The sequence below is a fragment of the Drosophila guanche genome, unplaced genomic scaffold, assembly GCF_900245975.1.
Source record: "Drosophila guanche unplaced genomic scaffold, DGUA_6, whole genome shotgun sequence".
Classification (NCBI taxonomy): domain Eukaryota; kingdom Metazoa; phylum Arthropoda; class Insecta; order Diptera; family Drosophilidae; genus Drosophila; species Drosophila guanche.
In genome coordinates, this window is record NW_022995749.1 from 600,434 (window position 1) to 616,656 (window position 16,223).

At 44.4% G+C, this 16,223-nt stretch overlaps 1 protein-coding gene across 6 annotated transcripts in view; it reads left to right on the forward strand.

Moving 5' to 3' along the window:
• Positions 1 to 16,223, forward strand: part of LOC117585707 (polypyrimidine tract-binding protein 1) — a 146,971-nt gene that overhangs the window by 47,726 nt on the left and 83,022 nt on the right. For 2 of the 6 annotated variants that reach the window (XM_034275341.1, XM_034275342.1), the window contains exons 1-3: positions 9,179 to 9,322; positions 10,588 to 10,803; positions 12,847 to 13,520. The exons of 3 other annotated variants lie outside the window; for them this stretch is intronic. In XM_034275341.1, coding sequence (XP_034131232.1) covers positions 13,518 to 13,520 — 3 coding nt within the window. In that variant the 5' untranslated portion in view covers positions 9,179 to 9,322; positions 10,588 to 10,803; positions 12,847 to 13,517. Of the gene's footprint in view, positions 1 to 9,178; positions 9,323 to 10,587; positions 10,804 to 12,846; positions 13,521 to 16,223 lie in introns of those variants that run through there. One more of the 6 variants, XM_034275343.1, reaches the window with a different exon arrangement.

Consider the following 16,223-nt stretch of genomic DNA (forward strand, 5'->3'; position numbering starts at 1 on the left):
CAGAAAAGTTTTGGGCCCTCCACCCCCCCTCGAAACATTGCCGGCTCATTAGCCGTTAGTTTCGTTTTAAGCCAAACAAAAAGCAAAACGTACAATCCGTCGCTGTAAACTCAATTTGTGGTGATGGTGATGGCGTTGGCGGTCCCCCCCCCCCCCCCCCCCGGGGGCATGTTGCAAGCACTATAAATCACAATTTAAGCAGTGCAACCGCAAGGAGGCAGCCAGCAGCCAGAAGCCTCCGCCACCGTCCGTCTGGGCCATATAATTCCTTCCAATCAGCCAGCAGGCAGTCAAGCAGAGGAGCAGCAGGAGCAGCAGCAGCTACGCGAAGGTCGCCAAAGGTAAATCCCGGCTACAGAGCGTCTTATTATCTACTTCCATTGTTGCCGAGTTTTGCCTTTGTTGCATGCCCCTGTCCCCGCCCCCGCCACTGCACTCGTGTTTGCAGTTACCAAAATTATATTCTACATTTTTCGGGCTTCTTTTCGGGCTGGCGGGCTGCGATGTTGCTTCTTTTCAATTGAAATTAAAATTTGTAAAACCCTTTTTGGCCCCAAGGATTGTGTTCTCCTCTGTTCTAGGCAAGTAAATCCGCCAGGAAGTTGCACTTTGCATTTGCCACAATTTGGGGCCAGCCACCACTAACCATTTGCCTTGATTATAAACGGTAAACGCTGGGGGGTGGCACGTACACACAGAGAAAAAATGCCTGAAATTGTATTTACTTAATATTTAAACTTTGAATTAAAAATAAATACAAATAGATTTGGAAAGTGGAGCATTAATATCGTTGTCAAATATTTATTTTGAATGTATTTTATATTTAAATTAAATATTTTGGCATGGAAAACATTTGCTTCTTATTTGCTTCTCGATCATTTTATTTATTTTTAATTAAAATTTAATTATTATATAATTATTTCTATTTATTTCGCATTTTGGTGTATTTCTCTGAGTGTAGTGTAGTCCGTGTCCAAACCCTAAACCACAAAAGAATTAAACGTGTGTTTTTGGGGACATTAAACCCATATCCTTGTGTCATCAGCTTGAAGGACATTACATCTCTTCAAAGGTTAATCCTGCTAAACGAAATGTGCTTAGGCATTCGACTCCATTCAAGCTGCACTGGCACTCGTCTCCCTCCTGCTTTGCTGGCTCAAATTAGGCATATAACAAGTTTCCTTTTGATGGCCAGGCCTCTTGAAGAAGGACTTGCCCTAAAAAAAAAAAAAGAAAAAAAACCTCCCACGAAAATCCTTAAGAAGTGGAACGAACGAACGAATGGAGCCAAAAGAATGGAACGGCATGAAATACTTCTGTCAAGTGGCAAACATAATGCTTTCTGGCCAAATCACGCTAATGAAAAGCTCTGGGCGACATCAATAGGTGGGTCAGAACGGGGACATGGACAGGGACTGGGACTGGGCCAGGAAGGACTCCTCGTAGCAGAAGAGTGGCGAGGTAAATAAACTTAAAAAGTGCCACTCGATAAGAGGGTTGGATGGGTCAGTCAGGGAGTCAGGGGAGCCATTCAGTCAGTCAGTCAGTCAGTCAGTGTGCCAGGCAGGCAGGATATGCCAAGTAGTTGTCGCCTGCCCGGAGTCGTCCTGCCTGCCGTCTTCCTGCTCCTTTTCAGGATTGCGTGCTGTGACCCAATCCGCTTAGCGAGCATTTCTGGTCATGGTTGTTGCTCTGCTGCTGCTGCTGCTACTGTTGCTCCTTATTGGTTGTAAGTGGTTACAACGAGATTATGCTTCATTACGCGACAACGTCCAAGGTACGTCCTGTAACTCCTTGACTCGTTCTCTCTCTCTCTCTCTCTCTCTCGATACCCATCTCGGAATAGTGGCAATCATAACGAGCTTTATGCGCGCCATTAGCGTCGCGCTTGCCGGCGATAATAGCAAAAGCACTTCCACCTAATGGACGACGTGCCCTGCCAGTCCTGTCGGCTGCCATTGCTTGATGCTTCGATTGATGCAATTGTAGAATATATTACCCTGCGTCCCCTACCCTCCCTCCACTCCTCACTGGCTGAATTTTTCTTTTATTCTGTTGCAGTTGCATGTACTCTGTGGCACGAAGCGAATTGATGGCGGAATCTCAAAAATGCAGACCTCAGACTCTTGAAATTCTGAATCTCTGGCAGTGGCAGTGGCAGTGGCAGGCTGTGGCTCAGACTGTTGATGCTGCTGCTGACTGGCTGACTGGCTGCTGATGATGAAGCTGTTGTGGTCGCTGCAGTGCCTCATCTCCGGCTCCTGCTTCTGCCTCTGCATCTGCCTCTGTCTTTCGCTCGCTCTCTTGATGCCACAAAATGCCTGTCGTTGGGCCAAAGTTGCCAAACTTGTTTCATTTGCGGTCCAAATATAATTGCGACGGCGTCGAGACTCCGATTCACGTTTTATTTTTTCCTGCCCCACCAGGCAGTCTCTCTGTCCCTTGCTCCCTTTGGCTCCCTTTTTGCGAGTGGATGGACTGGATGCTTGGCTTGCTGCCCTTTTTGGTTGGAATTTCGTTATTGAAAATGTTTCATGAGAGGAGCGAGCATTGCATTTTGGCTTCCTGGGCTTGGCTTGGCTTCGCTTCGGTTCAGTTCGGTTTCGGTTAGCAGGAATTGGAAATGGAAATCGAAATCTGAGCACCTGAAATGCAATGTACTGGGTCAAGGGTGGCAAACAGCCAAATGAGGCAACAATGAGTGGCTGGAATTAATGCAGCCAACAAAAATGTCAAGTGTATGCCCCCAAGAAGGCAAAAGGGCTGCCCACCGAAGAGAAGAATGTGCAGAGCCCGTGGGTCAACTGAATGCACTGAACTGACTGTGGCTGTGCTGCATCTTCATGTTGCATGCTCCAGTGAACTGTAGCACAAGATTACAGCTCGTACTCGTCTTTGCAATTATCTTGTTGAAGCTGCCATGACAAGATCGCAGATCGCAGAACGGGAGGGGGAAGAATCTATGCAGATGGGAGGCAGATTGTTGCTTGAATGATGTTCTCAAGGGAAAAGTGCATTTGTATTTGCATTTTTGCCTCCGCCCCATTCCGTGGGGTGGGGCAATAAATTCGAGTTAAAATAAACCAAAAGACAGGCCCTGGGACCCACTATAATTCTATTGCCATGTGTCTTGTGGGGTCGGGACTGGGACTGGGAATGGGACTGGGGGCCAAGGCGACACATTCCAGCGGCGACTTATGGCCAAGAGTCGCTGCCACAGCAGCAGCAGGCGAAAGGAATGCCACAGAGTGCGGGAACGGAGGGGGGAGCCCAGTCAGCCAAGTTAAGCTCAAGACAAAGTCATGGCCCGAAGAAGAGCTGAAGATGGCACAAGGCAACAGCACAGACCCTGGTCAGAGTCTTGCAACTTGCATCTATCTTTGTATCTCTATTTGTGTGTGTGTGTGTGTGTGTCTGAGAGTTGTGTTTTTGCATCTGTGTGTGCGTGTGTGTGTGGAGTTGCATGCAATTTTGCCGTTTATGCCATTTGCAATAAGAACAAGCGACGCGGGAACCAACCAACAACCAAGAGAGGCAGATAAAAATAGCTAGAAAATAAGGCAACAACTTATACTACGAAGAAGGTTGCTGTGCAGATTATTTCGACTAAAAGATACCCTTGGTGGATATTTTTTGAACTTTATAAACTGTACATTGCGGATGCTGATCGATTGTTCTCTGTGTCCCTGTCCCAGTGTGGCTTAGCAGCACAACTTTTTGATACATTATCTGTAATAATTTCATCCATAATTATTATCGCTATTCCAGACACATTTTTGTAGGTTTTATAATTATTTTATTTAATAATAATTTAGTTATTTGTGTGTCTATAAGTCCTTAAGTCTCAGCTTTCTGTAACTTGTGGCAAACTTTACGTTCGAATGATGTTACTCTCTACTTTATGTTGCTGCTGCTATTCGAGTGAATTAAAATGTGGCAAGTTGACTGTTTCGTGCTTTGTGTTGTTGGTTCGCTGGCTGGCTGGCTGGCTGGTTGGCTCCTCGCTCTCTCCCTTGGCTCTCGCTTGACTTCGTTCCCTGGTTCTTTCGTTCTTTCGTTCTTTCGTTGGTGGGTCGCCAGATTCGCTTGGCTTGGTTCTTGGCTCTGGACTTGGACTCGGATACGGACTCGCGACTAGTAAATGCTGTTACCGCATATTTCTCTCCTAAAAAACATTGCACGTTGAAGTTGAATGTCGTCTGCGGCTCCATGGCGGGGTTTGCTTGTTGCACTTGAATTGCCAAAGTCAACGGCGCTGAGGGAGCTGCAAGGGGGGGGTTTGGACAGGCACTGGCTCGGGCTCTGTGGCCTCCACTGTCTGAATGTTGTTGGGTCCAGGTCTTCTAGTGGGTCCAGGTCCAGGTCCAGGTCCAGAGCCAGCGACAACGTAGCCGAGATTGAGATTCATTGCCTGTTGCATGCCTGAGCCGTTCGACTAACTGCCGCTGTTGCTGCCCCACACTCTGCCTCACTTGGCTAGCAAAATTATGCGCACATGCACATAAAGATACACAGATATACATATGTATTTATGTACTTATAGATACATAGGTATGTACTCTATTTATATACGTAGGTACTACTCTCTGTCTGTGCCTGGAGGTGCATGAAAACTGCATTCTGTATGGCAGCCTTCCATCCTGCCTGCTTGTGTGTGGGGCTGTACTTGGTCAACTTGTTGCTTGCAACATTGTTGCCATCCAGTATTTGAAACCCTTCGCCCCAACCCTCCATTCCCCTCCCTCGTTTTGGGAATTATCAGATTGTACAGCCAATTGAACCGAGTTTTATATGTATGGCCAACATTTTTTTTACAGCTTAATCAATATTTGTGCTTGAAATATCTCCTCCTTCTACTTTTTATGCTCTCTGCAGGTAAGCTGCGTTTTACATTTCTTTTATGTAGCTGTTGCTGCTGTTGTTGTTTCAACTACCAAAAACAATGCCATAGACAGTGCCAGAGAGCGAACAAACGGAAAATCATTTAACGAGCCTGGCTTAGATTTTTGACGGTGTGAGGGGGAGAATGCCGCATATTGTTTTATATGCCCCACGAACCCTGTGTGCCCCCTAACGGGTACTGTACTGTACTGAACCCCCCATGAAAAATGCCAACAAATTGCGCGTAAATCCCATAAACCGTTTACAACTACAACAGCTCGTCGCCGTCATCGATGACGATGCCATAGCTCTGAAGCTCTCCAGTTCGATGCAACAATAACAAAGCGATTTTTATGCACAGACATTGGCTCGCTGTCTCTCTCGCTCTCCCGATGGTTTTAATGCTACTAAAATAAGTGAAGGGCAGAGCGGGGTGTGGGGCAGCTGACAAGGCTAAAACCATACCGTACCTTACGGTTTACGGACTAAACTTTGGGATAAAGGTTCTTAAAAACAAACACACAACAGCAGGAAAAACGGAAATTGCTGCTAAATGAAATTTATTTTTATTAGTGGAAACTCATAGCCCCTCGTATCGCCTCCCGCCTGCTCCTTAACCGATTTGCATGGTGAAGTGCATTAAGGGATTTTCCTTTCAGTGAGTGAGCGGCTGTCATTCTTGATTAAGAGATTTAATTTTAAGAGGATATCCTCAAAAGTGTAACTCAAATATTTATCAACAAACTGTAGGGCAAAACAATCTTGGAACATTCTTATTTTTGTCATTTTGTTACATTAAAAAGTAGTAGGATCCAAACGCAGATTTCCGCGTTAGTTGATGGAAAATATTAATGCGCATTTCTGATCAATCTGATCCATTTATTTCCCTATGAAGTGGCCATAATTTTACAACAATTTGATGAACCCTCTCAAGAATAATCTTTCTAATCGGAGATGATAGTACATAAGTGTAAGCTACTATTACATACCTTGAAAATATAACGAAAGGTTAATGCCAATATTGTACATTTACCTTTTACCTACAACAATAAGAAAAACGTTGTTCCTTTCCAAATGAAAGTAAATCATAAAACGTAAATCGGCAACCATTCATATATCGCAGCTGAATGAAAATAAAAATCCAGCCAAGAATAATTCTCGGTATTAACTCAGCCAGCCGCAAGCAACCGTCAAAGTTTCATTAACATGTTTATTCCCATTTGATTAGTTCAATTAAAGCTTTGAGCGAACTTTGACGACACAAGTTCTGAGCACTCGATTCGTTCTGGGGGTCCTGAGAGTTTCTGGAGTTGATGATGGGGCTCATCAAGTTCTAGCGGAACAACAAGTTGATAATGTCTTAACTGTTGCTCGTTCCATGTCCTAGGGGGTCTTAACAGAAAGCTCTCAGCGAAAGGAGCTTTCACTTAACAGTCACAGTGTGCGCTACCCCTCTTAGCATACAGACAGAAAGAGAAAGAGAGAGAGAAGTCCTATCCACCCCTTACAACAAATTCTGCTACAGCTGTTGAGTACAACCCCTCCGTGAGGGGCTTGTGGGTGGGCCACCCACTCGCTCACACACACACACAGACGATGGTCATTCGCATACCTACGCACAAATTTGCACCTTGGCGTCATGCGCGCTGCCCGCATTCGGAGTCTCGTGTGGTCGGCAACGACGACCATCGGCACTCGGCCCAGTGCCGTTCGTCAGCAGGCGGCCCGGCCCTCGTGCTCGCGGCTCGTGGCTCGTGCGTTTGCCGTGCTTCGGCATTTCGGCAGCGTGCTGCTGCCCTGCCTCTGCCGCTGTTGCTACTGCGACCGCCTCTATTTGGGGGTGTCGGTGGTGGTGGCCCCAACGATGATGCTCACCTGAAAGCAGCCGACGAAGCTCGTTCCCTGTCGTGTGCTTCGTCTCTGTCTCTATGTGTGTGTGTGTGTGTGTGTGTGTGTGCCCGTGCCACCCCATTTCCACCCTCCTGACGGGCATTTCCGAAGCAGGTGTAACAATTATTATTTTCTCGTTGATTTTGCCATCGCTGCTGTCGCTGCCGCCTGCCGCCGTCGTCGTTCTGCCTTTTTTCGCTGTTCCACCACCCTGTGACCCCCCCTTTCTGCAGTCCCTTGCTACTTCCCCCTCATAGCTCTCGGTGCCGCTCTCTCTTTCACGCTCCCTCTCTCTCTCTTGCTCTTGTGCACCCTTAGCGGGCAGCGGACTCACTCGCACCGTTGCTGTTGTTTTGTGGCTGAGGGGGGCGCGCACGCATGGCGCATGCATTTGCTATCTCACATGGGGGGGCGCCCTCACCTCAGTGTGTCCGAGTGTATCTCTCTGTGTGTGTGTGTGTGTGTGTACCAGTAATGTTACTGCAACAATAGCCATTACAACAGCAGTAACAGCGGCAGCAGCACAGGTTGTGTGTGTCCTCTCGTGTGATTTGGCACGAAGGTGAAAGCATCCACCCCACTCAGGCCACGATCCTCGATTGTCTTATACTCTTATACACATACACTTATACTTATACTTGTGCTTATACTTGTGTGTGTGGCATGGTGGTATAACAGCGAATCATCATCCATGAGAGCATTATGAGAATAATGACCGAAAGGCAATTGATAATTGCGCGCACCTGAGGAAGAGCAAAGAGAGAGGGAGAGAGAGAGAAGCGGGCAAGCAAGATCAGGCCAGGCCTAAAACCAGAAAAGAATGTGCCCAAAGGGAAAGAGGCGCTGAGACCCAGAGAAGAAGGAGAATAAAAGAAGAGGCAGCACAGAAATCAAAAACCGGCAGGTAACCAAACAACAGCTGAGAGCCACATCGAGGAATGAGTGAGAGAGGGAGAGGGAGTGAGCTGAGCTGAGCGCTACAGGCAGGGGCAGTGTAATACGTGCTGCTGCTCCGAACAACATTCCTCCGCTTTTCGGAGTCCGCTGCCCGCAGGAGAAATGCTGCCGATGCCGAAGTCGAAGCCGACGCCACTGCCGAGCATGCACCATCCACCGGGTGGGTTCGGGGCTCACGACGACGATGCTGATTCGGTTTGGTCGGTTCTTGGGTCGGTGTCGGTCGGTCGTCCGGTTCTCTGGGCCTTTCCACTGTTGCTTTATTTTGGTTAACACGCGTCGCTGCCGCTGTTGCGCTGTTGCTGTCGCTGTCTCGGCCGACGTCGTCGTCGACGCAACAGATTCAATCTGACAGAGGCAGCGACGCTGCTGCTGCTGTCGCTGTCGCGCCGTGGACGACTCCGAAACAAAAAGGTATATTACCTTAGAATGCCAGTCGTTCTTACTTCAGTCTTCGTACAGTCTTTGCTTTAACCCGTTCCAATTCTGTCCGCCGTTCGTTCGTTCGTACGTACGCTCTCGCTAGCATCAGGCCCGTTGTACTCTCTCTCTATAGAAGTAACACAAACACACACACACACAGACATAATACTACAGTAGCAGCAGCGGTCGCTTCTTCGCCTGTGTCCGCCACCACCGCCGCAGCACTCTACCATCATCATCATTATCATCATCAGCAGCAGGAGCAGCAGCAGCCGGGAGTCGGAGTAGCCGTAACCGTGTCTCCTCCTCTGTCGCAGTCGCAGTCGTCGTAGTCGTCGCAGTCAGCGCATCACTACCACTACCACATTTACATTCATAACATCACAAACCAACCACCAACATCACCTTCTCCGCTACGCTACCGTTGCCGTTGCCGTTTGCCGCCGCCGCCGCCGCCGCTGCCACCATCAACATCTCTACTACCACCGCCAACGACAAGAACAACAGTAACAGAAGCAGAAGCAGGAGCAGCAGCAGCAGCAGCAGAAGCAGCACCCACTCTCGCACACACTCACACACACAAACACACACTCGGGCCGCACACGGGAGTCTCCACTCACTCACGAAAATTTCAATATCCAAATCAAAGTCGAGTTCAAATCGAAAACAGCCGCAACACCAGCAACAACGTATATCGCAGAGCACACACAGCACACGCGGATAATGATAAAAAGAAAATAACCGAACGAACGACGACGCCGCCGCCACACGCCACACGCCAAATCCAAGTCCAAGTCCAAGTCCAAGACCCAGCAGCACCCAGTCGATATCCGGATCAGTCAGTAGTAGCATCCCCAACGAAATAGTCATCAAAGTTAACCCCCGGAAACGTAGCGCGTAACAAAAAGCAAAGAAAAATCAAACGCTAAATCACATGAATACAAATACATCAATTTAAACAATTATTAAAACATAAAACAGTTCTCTTACCGGTTCTTCAATCTCTCTTTATCTCTCTCTCCCGCTATCGCTGTGGAGTAGTTTTCACTTTTTTGCGCGTGTGAGCCCAAATCCAAAATCAAAACTTTAAAACCAACAAAAACTCTGAAATCTTCAGTGTATATTCTCGCACCTTTCGCTCTACACTACACCACAACAACAACCAACAAATGTAAGCAAAATAAGTAAAAAAAAAAAAAAACAAAAAATATTAAATAAAAAAAAAAACAACAAGAAATATTTTGTGCTCATACAGAAATTAACAATAAAAGAAACACACTCACACACACGGAGAAGAAAAGTAAAAAATAATACACCAGAAAGAACAAAAAGCCAAAGCCAAAGCCAAAGAATTGCCAAGCAAAAGTTCGTTGCTCGAGACTCTCTCTCTCTCCCTCGATCCCCATTAATGATACTCTCATCATATTCTTATATGCCACAGCGCTCACTCTCCCCTCTCGTCTCACTCCCTCTCTTACTCTCTTTCGGTGTCGCACTGGCAATAGGCCCGAATGAGCATATAGCCGGCAAAACACACACAGGCCCAGGGCCTGGCCAACAAAGAAACACGTTTTTGTGAACGAAAAGAACGTGAAGCAAAACACGAAACAGCGAAACAAGAACCCAAAAAAGAAACGAAAATATACAAAAAGCAGGCAAAAAAGAAACAACAACAAAAAAAGAGCAGACGTAGCCCGTCTCTTCCTTCAGAGCCCAGAGCCCAGAGCCCAGTGCCCAGAGCCCAGAGCCCGAACTCGACGCCATAAAACCTTATGGGACCAACGTTCCAATAGGCCGCACATTCAGACAGAGTCAGAGACGGAGTCAGAGCTAAGAGCCCAGAGCCACTGACTCTTTGGCCACTTGTCGCTGGCTCTTTCGGATTTGCTTCTTTCTAAGTACGCTTCCAAATAATTCCCGTAGTTTATTTTTATTGTTGTAATTACACGTCTTTCTCCACGGTCTTTGGTCGGTGGGCTAGGGCAAAGAGGAGAGTGTAAGAATTTTAGCCCACGCGGCATTTCTCGCACGGCGAAACTCTTTTTCTGGCCGCTTGGCAACGCCTGCCATCCGGTGTTGCTTCTGTGTTGTTGTTTCATTTTTTTGCCAACAAAAGTGTGACTCAAATACAACAGCACACAGCAAGAGCAACCACAACAAAAATAGAAACCGGTAAAGGTAAAGAAATTTTGTGCGTGTGTTAATCAGAGAGAAAGAGGAGAGACAGAACGCTCTGCTGTCGGTCATTCAATTCTTACCCAAAAAAAAAAATAACGTGTTTTATTACTCAACAAAAAGAAATAATTATACAAAAAAAAAACACCCAAAAACACTTGAAGCACAGACACATAAAAACAAAAAACACGAAACCAAGAGCACAAAATATTCCAAAACGCGAAATATTCCAACTTTTTTTTTGCTTTGCTTTTGTTCCAGAGCAATAATTACAAGATCCGCCACAACAACAACAACAGCAAAACAATCTCCAATAACATCTAAACGATCAAATACAAAAAAAAGTATACAAAAATTCGCAAAACAAAAAGCAACTAAATAAAATAAAACCTGCAACAAAAACTCTAAAACTCTGAACAGAAAAAAACCATCACTTCATCTCCTACTTGAACGACTCTCTGACTCGACACTCGATTGGTAATAAGAGCAAATTATTATTAAATATTCATGCCCATTGTGTCTCCCGTTTTGTGTTTTGTTTCTTATTTTGTGCATTTTATAATTGTTCGTTATTTAATTGTTTTGTTTTTTTCTGTCTTTTAATCGTGATTTGATAGTCATTTTTTTGCTTTACAAGTTTGGGTTTTTGAATTGGCAAAATACAGGAAAAAACACTTGAAAATTCAGAGCATAAATGAAATGCATAAATACTCGGTATTTGTATCAAATTTATTTGGACAGCTTTTCATTTCGAAATGGAGTTTATTTCAATTATATTTTAAACATATTTCCTCGCATTAAATTAAATCACATTTTAACAATTTCTGTCATTTATTTGGCCAGAAACAGAAAAAGAAAAAGAAAACTGGTAAACAGCCAAATGAATTAAGCCAGCAAATAAAAACGAAAAGTAAAAGGCCCAAAAGCGAAAAGAATCCCTTGGTATTTTTCTAAAAACCTTAAGTCCCCTTCCCGACCCCACGACCCATCGCTACCCCACCATCAAAAGCATTACAGAACAGAACCGAAAAACGAAAGAAAAAATATAAAACAAATAAAGGCACAAAAACAAGAAACAAAACGCAAACAAAAAGTGGTAAATTGTTGCTAGTATCAGAAGAATTTCCCTTAAAAACAAGGCGCAGTATTTAAAAAAGAAAATATATAAAAATTGAAGATTTGCAAGGAATATTTACAAGAAAGCCCAGAACAAACAAAAATAATTGTGAATTTTATATAAATTTATATATCATATATATATATGTATACTTGTATGTTCGGTTGTTAATTTTGAGCGTAATTTGAAAGAGGAGAAGGGGAAAATCAATTAGGAAAAGGTGATAAGCAGGTCAAAGGGTAAACAGAAGGAGAGCCACCCCCCTGGAAAGGTTGTTGAATTGAAAATTAAGTATAGATGTATTTACAAGAAGCGAAATAGCGACATATCAGCATCAAAGAAAGGAAAAGAAAAGCAATCGGAAAGCAAAAGATGAGGAGAATCAAACAGAGGAATTAGGAATCAAAAGAAATAGCTAAATAAATATTGATATTACGAAAAAAAAACCAAAATAAATAGCACCCCACAACCCCAACACAGAATCCTTCCCAAAAATCAATCAAATATTTAATTGGTTAATAGGTGTCTATGGGATTAAGTGAATAAAGGATTCAAGACAGTCAATTTGTAAACGATAAGCAAGCAGCGTCAATCAGAGAGCTCCAACAGAGAGTAGCAACCAATCAATCAATCAAATCAAACGATTTTTGTCTCCTAGAACTCCTAGCATATCTAAGTGGGTTAAGAGGGGCTATTTTATAAGAGAGGAAGGGATCGCCGGGTCAAATCAAATGCCTCGATCGACAAGAGTACGCGTTTTGACAATCACACGAAATTAGCGTATTTCATATATACACATCAGATCAGATATATCCAATCAGATATATTATACATGATCTATATATATATATACAAATATCTATATACATCTTCTACATCTGTATCTGTAGGATACCATATTTATAAAAAACTTTTATGCTAGCTTTAGCACAATCTACTCTAACGATCTAACCTCGTGCGAACCTTTGAACTATTTACTACGACAATCTCTCTCCCTCAATCAATCAATCTGAACAATCAATCTAAACAATCTTCGAAAAACGGTTTTCAAAACTTTATAGATCTCTAAAAAATACTCTTAAAATAATCGAAACCTCCCCCAGTAGTGATATTATACGGATATAGGAAGTCACACACACTGACACACACATTTTATAGATACAAAGATACATATACTTACGCTTAAGATACGCTCAAAAATCCCAAAAACAATCAAAACAGTAGATGCATAGCAAAAGTTGTTAGGTGTATTTTTTTTTGTCCTGCGAGTCCTGTGTGGGATGCTTCTACTCTAATCGTAGCAACAATTTGCGTAAGGCTTAAGGAAACCAATTGGCATACAAGAAGAAATATATATTATAAACAATAAAACAACAAGTATATATCTAATCATATCTAAACAGAAAACAAAGCAAACATAAAACAGAGCTCATATCCAATCCATACACACCAACCACCACACATCCTGTGCAAAGAGTCCTCCCGTCACACCCCAAAAGCCTGCCCAAAAGCCTCAAGAAATTACCAAAAATCAAAAGAAACGAAACAATTACAAATAATCGACAAATAATCAAACAACTAATCGTAACGGGCCAAGAAAATTATTGAAACAAACAACAACCAAAAAAGAAAAGTGCAAAAAAGGAAAAAACCATAAAACAAAAACAAAAACAAACAGAAGCAGCAGCAGAAATATTTTAATCAACATTTGTTGCCAATAAAATCTGTCATCATTGCCGCGTTAACAGAAACCACGGCGTCAGCAGCGATTGCAGCGCTAAGTATCAGCAGCAGCTCTCAAGCATCGCTGGCCGTTAACGCCGCCAATTCTAATACCAACACACCTATAACCACCGGACCGCCGGTGGCACCTCCATCAGCGTCTGCGTCAGCGTCTCCAGCAGCAGTTGGAGTCGCCTCTGCATCTGCCACCATACCATCAGCAGTAGCAGCAGTGTCGCCAGCAGCAGCAGCAGCAGCAGCAGCAGCAGTGTCGCCGCTAACGGTAAAGAGCGAAATCGCCACATCCGATTCAGCAGCCGAGTCCGAGTCCTCCCCTATACAAGATTTAATCATGGTAAGCGCCGTCCAAATCAAATCAATCAAAACAAATCCGAAAGACCAACGCAAAATTAATACAAAAACAAAAAAAAAAAACAAAAATTGAAAGTGAAATTTTGAAAACCGAATTCAAAAGAAGAACTGAATATAAAAACCGATTTGAAACTGCCTTCGAAAGCAATCTCTGAGAGACGCAAAACATTCTAAGTTTCTCCCCAATGCCAGACCATGCCATACTGCCCCACCACCCACAACCTATTAACCACATGGAATTATTCAGCTTATGAATAACTGATATATAACCAGCCATCCTCCATATTATAAAGATACTACTGCAAAACGCAAAAAGAATAATACCGAATTGTACAGTTTATGCAAAAAGCCCACTACTTACTACAATATATTCCTCTATACTTCAATTATTTGTTTTTTGGTTAAAAAAAACTTCTCTCTCGCTCTCGCTCTCTCTATCTCACTCTCTCTGCTGATATCTTTACTATAATGACTCTATTCGATATAAACAAATAATGTCAATGGTGTGGAGATTAATTTTAAGTTGTAAATATTGTAAAATATATTTTAGCTTTGCTTTTGATTGGTTTTTGTGGTTCAAGAACTAGTTTTAGTTGAAACTTTTTCAATGATCTTTTTGCAAAACTTTCCATCTCTCCATTTCTCACCATTTTTGTCTATCTCTGTTTTGTGTAAATAGTTTACTTTTAAGTTTTGTTGCTAAGCCAAAGCCATTGACATTAAAATCTAATTAAACGATGCTGAATGCTGCAAAGCCCATTCAACTTTCTCGACTTCTTTGACGCGTGTAAGAGGGCCACGAGGGTTCTCAAGAATTCTATCTCTATCTATCTCTCAATACTGTTCTACTACTGTTCCAATTGTAGATTTATCTATCCACTCGTAGCGCTCGCTAAACTCTTTATCCACTGCTCTGTCTCTCCTCCAATGCCAAAACTCGAATCACTTCCTGTAGTCTCTCTCTCGCCCTACTCTTTCTCTCTCTCTCTCGTTACCCCCAAAAGAAAAACTTTATTATTTTAACAGAAATCTCAGGAAACCTTCAACCTCGTTCGCGCCACAAAACCACAGAAAATACTGAGTAATATAAAATACTGACTGAAACATAAATATGAGGAACAAATATTTTTGGTTAATTTTTTGAGTTTTGTAGAAATGCAATTTTATTGTTTTCGAGTCCACAAATTATTGTGCTATTGCCAATTCAAAAACCCAACTGAAAATCAGAGACATGCCACAAACAAAACCAAACAAAAAATACCACAAATAATCTGAATAGAGCAAAAACCCTTCACACCACGCACAGCAAATGCAATTGTTGCACGCACCGCCGTCCACGCATCCGCATCCACATCCGCATCTGCAGCATCCGGCGGCAGCCGCGACTGCAGCCACCTATCAGGCCTACCCCTCGCCGGCCATGCAGACCAGCGTCGTTGCCGTCCACCAGCAGCATCAACAGCAGCAGCATCAGCAGCACCATCACCACCACCAACAGCAGCAGCAGCAGCAGCAGGCGGCCGTCTTCCATCAGCAGGTGGCAGTAGCCCAGGCACAGGCACAGGCTCAGGCTCAGGCACAGCATCAACAACAGCTCCAGCAGCAGTTCCACTACCAAGCCCAGGCCCAAGCCCAAGCACAGGCTCAGGCCCAGGCGCAGGCCATGCTGCAGACGTATATGCAACTGCAGGTGAACAATGTGAGTGTGGCCGCTGCACCGGCCACGCCGACCAAGTACCACCAGGCGGGGGCCACGGCTGTGGGTCCGCCGGTTGCAGCGGCGGCGGCGGCAGCACCACAGTTCTTTGCCGCACCGAGCACACCGCTCACGATCATACCGGCTGGGGCGGCGGCGGTGGCCGCCTCGGCGATGTTTGCCACGGCCGCCACGCCCACATCCGCAGCAACCACACCGACCAACAATGTAAATAATACAGTTAATCTATCAGCCGTAACTAGAACTACTACCACTACTACTAAGCAGCCGTCTGCATCTGCGGCTGCTGGCATCTTGGGCGCCGGCCTTGGCCTTGGCCCCGGCTATGGCGGCGGCACACTGATGGTACCCGGTGGTGCGCCCGTGCCCCTTCTCTCGTTGCTGGGGCCGGGACCACCACCGCCACTACTGCTGCAGAGAGCATCGCCATTGCCATCGCCATTGACATCGCCATCAGTGTCGCCGTCATCAGCGGGCGGGGCTGTGGGCCGTGCTGCCACGGGATGCAGCAGCGCCAGCAGCGGCTGCAGTTCTGCATCTTCTGATTGTTCTATGCCATCGCCAACTTCACTACACTTATCTTCTCCTAAAAAGGTTTGTGTGTTCACTAAAAAAACGCTATTCCATACAAAAGAACTTACAAAAAAAAAAGAAAACTAAGAAAAAAATGATCTCTTGCTCTCTCTTTGAGTTTTTCCCGCCAGTCATTTTCGTATCAGAAAAAAAGAAGTAGAATTACTCTCTCTCTCTCTCTTTTCTCTACCTCAATCTCTCTCTCTCTGTATCTTTCTATATCTTTTATCTTTCTGTCTCTGGAACTTGAGCTTTTGCATGCCATCCAAAAATTTGTTGTAATTTATTTGCTGCTGCAGTTGTGCATTTCCCATAGAAATCTCTTTCATATCACGCCACGTAGATACATGCTTCATTTGCTGTTGTAATTTGTGTTGTACATTGTAGTTTTTTGTT